This window comes from Acanthisitta chloris, unplaced genomic scaffold (assembly GCF_000695815.1).
Source record: "Acanthisitta chloris isolate BGI_N310 unplaced genomic scaffold, ASM69581v1 scaffold29577, whole genome shotgun sequence".
Classification (NCBI taxonomy): Eukaryota; Metazoa; Chordata; class Aves; order Passeriformes; family Acanthisittidae; genus Acanthisitta; species Acanthisitta chloris.
In genome coordinates this window covers 28,734-34,139 of record NW_008684701.1, presented here as the reverse complement: position 1 = coordinate 34,139, position 5,406 = coordinate 28,734, and the positions used below count along the sequence as shown (strand labels likewise).

The 5,406-nt window shown below is 39.3% G+C and overlaps 1 protein-coding gene across 1 annotated transcript in view; it reads right to left on the bottom strand.

The window, feature by feature from the left end:
- Positions 1 to 3,298: 3,298 nt before the first annotated feature.
- The window catches only part of CSGALNACT2 (chondroitin sulfate N-acetylgalactosaminyltransferase 2), a 14,855-nt gene continuing 12,747 nt past the window's right edge, over positions 3,299 to 5,406 (bottom strand). The window contains exons 6-7 of the mRNA XM_009079446.1: positions 4,829 to 4,910; positions 3,299 to 3,673 (exon numbers count right to left, since the gene is read on the bottom strand). Coding sequence (XP_009077694.1) covers positions 3,381 to 3,673; positions 4,829 to 4,910 — 375 coding nt within the window. The 3' untranslated portion in view covers positions 3,299 to 3,380. The remainder of the gene's footprint in view (positions 3,674 to 4,828; positions 4,911 to 5,406) is intronic.

Sequence of the window (5,406 nt, the reverse complement as noted above, 5' to 3'; positions counted from 1 at the left end):
CAACCCTTAAACTCCATGATTCTATGAATTTTCAGTATCTTTTTTTTAAACTAAGTAGTCAAAGCCCATAGCTAAGCCCAAAAGCAGAAGTCAAAACACTTGAGAACCATCAATTTTTTTAAAAAATCACCCTAATTTTAAGATTTAATTAAAAGCTGTAAATTTAAGGTAGTTATTTATAATAGTTAAATCTAATACATTTTTGAGACATAGGTGTTGGTAAAATGGTAAGTCATTAGGGAACATGAACTCTACATGATTAGCAATAATTCTCTGGAAGTGCAAATATTAAATAATGAATTTTAAGTAACTGATTTAATTTCCAATGTCAGAGTTGCTAATAAGCTACCCCAGAACCTGCAAAGCACTATTAAAGCCGAGTGTTTTCCTGCAGTAAATGTTCTACATATTGTTAGCAGTGAAAACCAAAATCCCTGCAGGTGCATGCAGGGACGCACAAGTACCAAATTCAGTACCACACAAAAGCAAAATGCATCCAAACTTAAAATTAGTAGTAGTTCTTGTTACTACCACTGGGCTGCAAGTCCCACACATTGACTTAGCACAGCATACAGCCCATAGCACTACCTCTGGCTTTGGAAACAACTGCAGTAGGTGATGACTGCCTGCGCTCCTAACAAGCTGCTGAGCTGGTGTGTGGCACAGCAACATCATCTCATGCAGGTGGATATTACAGGGAGCTGAACTAAGACAAGGCAAAGCCCAGGCCTGCCAGGGTTCCTGGAAATTCAGGAGTCATCAAATAACGAGTCATTCAGAATACTTGTGTCAATACCCAACTCACACATTATTTCCAAGAGTTCTGACTTCCTTTTAACTCAAATGCATTTGCTTCGACCTTTTGGAATGAATGGAAAAAAGTTTTCAATGCTGCTTCCTGTTGACTACATTCAGCTCCAGACTTCCTCAGTAGCCTTCCAGCATCGACACTGCAGACTGTTTTTGACGACACAAATGCAGAGAGTTGACACTGTTCTCTCTCACTGCTGCTGACAAGCACAGGTAGCCAGTGGAAAACAGCAGAAAGTAAGAGATCTGACTATCTGCATCAGCAGTCTGCTGTGTTTCCAGAATATGAGAACTGTGACAATCTGTTCCTTCTGAGGTGGTGTCTGAGTGCCAAGAGCAGAGCAGCAGCAATGCTGAACACGGTGCACCACCTCAGTACCCATCCAGTGTATGTGAAGCAGTGGTGGTGTCAGAGAGGCATTTTTTTTGATGCTTATTCTTGTGCAGCAGAGCCTGGACACCAGTAGCAGCTGAAATTTTAAAGGTTTAAGTCTCAAGAGAACATTCCACTTATATCTTTATCCCAAGTCATAATACCAACGTATTTCATCTTTTCCTCACCAGTACCTTCTAATTTTTGTTAGTAATCATCAAGATATCAAAGTAAGATAACACCTGGTACAAGTTTAAGTTGTCTGAGGAACTAACTGCACTTTCATATCTGGTCTGGGTAGATACTTGAGATGCAAAAATGAGCTGGTTGAACTTCTCACCACAAATATTATTGCTTGAATCTGGTGTGTTACCTGCCTTAGAAAGTACTATTGTAAAAGCTTATTTCAAAGAAACAGCTTAAAACAATTTCTAAAATGCAGAAATTCCATTTATTATATTGAGAATATCAATTGCAAGAAGTATTGCAATGTATTCTGTTCACTCTAAGTACAATACAGTACACTGTTCTCCACAATAAGTTACATAAAGGCAAATTTTATGTACATAAAAAAAGGATCAGTGCCCAGAACTATTCGCACAGCATATCTGCTATTCAGAAATCAACCATTTAAATCTTTAGTTGCCTTCAGAATTCTTGAAGCAAACTAAATTGACAGAGATCTTAATTACCTGGTTTGAGAAGGGTTTTCAACTAATTTCTAAATTCAGCGGAGACCATGCAAATGGTTTAACCACTGAATTAGCATTCTCAGCATTCATTCTATAAACAAATGTATTAAAAATGAGGCATGCTGTATGGTTTCATATAAGACAACATGGAGAAAAATGACCTGCCTGCATTTAAAATGTTTATGCATCCCAAAATACCCAAAAGGGAAGTAGCAAAGTACTAGTGCCATTGTACAAGGCACTAATGAGACCACAACATAATTCCACTTATGCATGCTCAAAAAACCCAACCGACACTCCACTTATGCATGCTCAAAAAACCCAATCGACACAAACAAAACAAAACAAACAAACAAAAAAGAGAGAGAGAAAAACCCAAACACCCTAAATCATCCTCAAACTGAAAAAGTGAAGCATAAGGCTACTAGGATAATCAGTGGAATGGAGAGCATGGTATAAAGACTGTAATAGCACTTGCTTTTTCAGTCACTGAAACAACTAAGAGTATCTGACTGCCTTCTGAAAACATGTCAGGAAAATCCCCCAAAGAGAGAGAATGCAAAAGGACAATATGGGCAAAATAGCAAATAAGCCTCTAATAAATTGCTATGGGAATGAAAAAACGGTTCCTCAGCGTAAATGATGAGATACATAGGCAGGGCCTTTCAGTAAGGAGGAGTGGGGCCAAAAATATTTAAACAAACAAGTTTAATAGCATAGCTCAATTTATAGAAGGGACTCGGTGACGTGGCATCTACTGTGGGAAAAGACCAGACCCAGAAATGCCCAACTGGAACATTCCCAACTTGTCTAATCCCTCAGTGAGGTAAGAAGGTGGTATCTCCTTCGCAGTGTGAAGTTAGCTCACATGCTCTAAAATTTCACTTGAAAGGATTTTCATTCACCACCCACCCCAATCTATTCTATATCCAACCATGTCAATGTCTGTTAATAGAGCAAACACAGCAGCAAGGCCTTGCTGTGAAATGAGCACCCTGAACAGTTGGTGTACCACTCAGCATGTCCGTGTACCTTTCGTGGTGAGATTGGTTTTCCACACCTTTCTTTTGTTTCTACAATGGAGTATAAGTACAGTATCCTTCTAAAGTCACAGTGCAGTGAGCCATACAGACTGAAAATACTCAAGACAATGCAAAAGGTTATTTCATTTAATTCTTAAAATAATGCAAATATAAGAAGTGAAATGTACCATGTGGAAAAATGTCAAACTGTACATTCCATGGATTTCTCTAATCGATCCTGAAGATACTTTCCTTGAAAGGCATATGCTTTCCAACGTATCTGAGGTGCTTGAACTTGCAAGATATGTAGGTAATAGTGTATCAGTCAAAGAATTACTTGGAAAACAAATACAAGAACCAAAAACCCTCTAAACTCTTCTTCACTGAAAAAGAGAGGCACTGCATTTGTAAGCTGAATTAAGGCTGTAAAATGATGCTGGTTCACTGTGAATTTGAAGTCATTCAAGGTCAGAGGAATGACATTTAACCCACTGCTTCGCTGTTAGTCCTGTAAGCCTGCTTACGGAGGTGAGCCTCGATCTCCTCCCGGAAAACCAGCATCCCCAGGTGCGAGTGGGAGGCCTCGTTCATGGCTTTGGACTGGATACACATGCGGTACTGCTCCGGAGTGAGTTCGTCTGCACAATGTTTCTCATGCCACAGGTGAAAGAGACCAGGGACTGGAGTCCTGATCACAATGAGGTCACCGTGTAAGTACTTTCTGTAAAGGTGAACATCCTCACCGCCCCAGCCTTTCACTTCCAAGTCAAAACCTCCTATAAAAACAGTATCAGAAAATGTTATTTGGGCGCACAGGCTACATGTAAGGCAAAACCAGCAACACTCCGTGTATCATTACCAGATCTAGCATGACATACCAGAAATTCTGGAGCAATTAACTAAGTTTTCCATGCAAAAGCATGACAATTTAAGGGAGAGGATCTTCTAGAACACCACATCCTTTGTGGTGGAAACTCCCCAGGACACAGATCTGCTGACTTCAGAAAGTCTCTTAAAACGGTGTCTCCAAATCACATTATGTATGACATCCCATGTGACAGCTGCAGAAAACTGTAGGCAAACCTCACTGGCTATGCTTTTGGTTTATTTTTAGCAAGCATAATGGGTTTTAGCAGCTGGAAAATGAAGCAGTCACGCACCATATGAGAAGTCCTCTCTAAAAATGGCAGCAATTACTCCATAGGTCACAACTCAGAAGCTGGATTAAGGAAAGGAACATGCTTCACCATTTTAAGTTCTCTTGTTTTAACATGACCACAGTGAGGATTGACCCAGGCTCATGTACAATTTCAAAACTCCAGAATTATGAAGTCTTCATTTAACATATACCATACAGATGGCAATATGACTACAATTAGAAACCAGGCTGCATTCAAGTCATTCTACAGCACTTAGGGCTATATCACTACATCTTCTGACAGACTATCTTCAAGACAATCTCTTCCAAATTTAAGCACACCAAGCTGTTCTCAGTTTTAAAAGCATGCCACAAGGGGGGAGCCAAAGCACATTGCTAAAGCCTCAAACAACTGCACTCAACTACTCAAGATTATTTAAAAGAAAAAATTTTAATGCTTCATGTCTATCTTAGTGGTTTACTTGAGGAACATGTTTCTTAAACTTGATTAATTTGCTTCAGACAAAACCAAAGTACAAAAAAAGAAGCAATATTTTTAGAAGTTCTAGAATGAAATGTTTCTACGAGAAATAGTGTGACTTTCAACAAACACTCAGATTGGACATCAAAATCTAGAAAAACTAATTTATCTCACTGGTCAAACTTGTCAAGCAAGTCTGATTGCTGGACTTTGGAAAATAATGCAAGAAATCAAAGCATTACTTTCCTGTCATTAGATAAGACCAGAGAATTGATTTTTAATCAAGATTTTTTTTCTTTAGTTTCATCTTACCAACAGTCAGAAAGTCTGTTCGATACTGACAAGTCATCCCAAAGCCAAAATCCCGCCAGAAACCAGAATCCTTCTTGTGTACCTGCAATTTTGAAAGAGCATCATTTTGAAAGGTAAAATACATCAAAGGAGGTATATTGCACTTTGTTTTGTAGAAAGCTAAGCTCTTCCATTCATTTGCTCAGTGCAGGATAGAGCACAGTAACACTTCTAGTAGTTCTGTCACGCACCAGCATGGGCTTCCTAATGACCTGTTCACTTCACCCTTTGCCTTCCAATTCCAAATACCCTGACTGCAGTTTCCACATTTATCTTTCTGCCACAACACCTCTATTTTCTATTTATCTGCCCAGACCAAGCAGTAAATTAGTGGCAGTCTACTGCTAAACCATCTGTTCCCAATACTGCAATTTCTGCCCATTTTCTAAGTCCTCATTTGTCCCTTCTTGATCTGGTATGACAAGAAAAGTAAGCTTTGTGACTGAAGTCAGCAGCCACAGTATTTTTCCATTCAAAAAAATGAACGGCAGAGTTCTCAGGCAGGGCCTCACTCCTCCTCTCAGCTGTGACTACCCAAG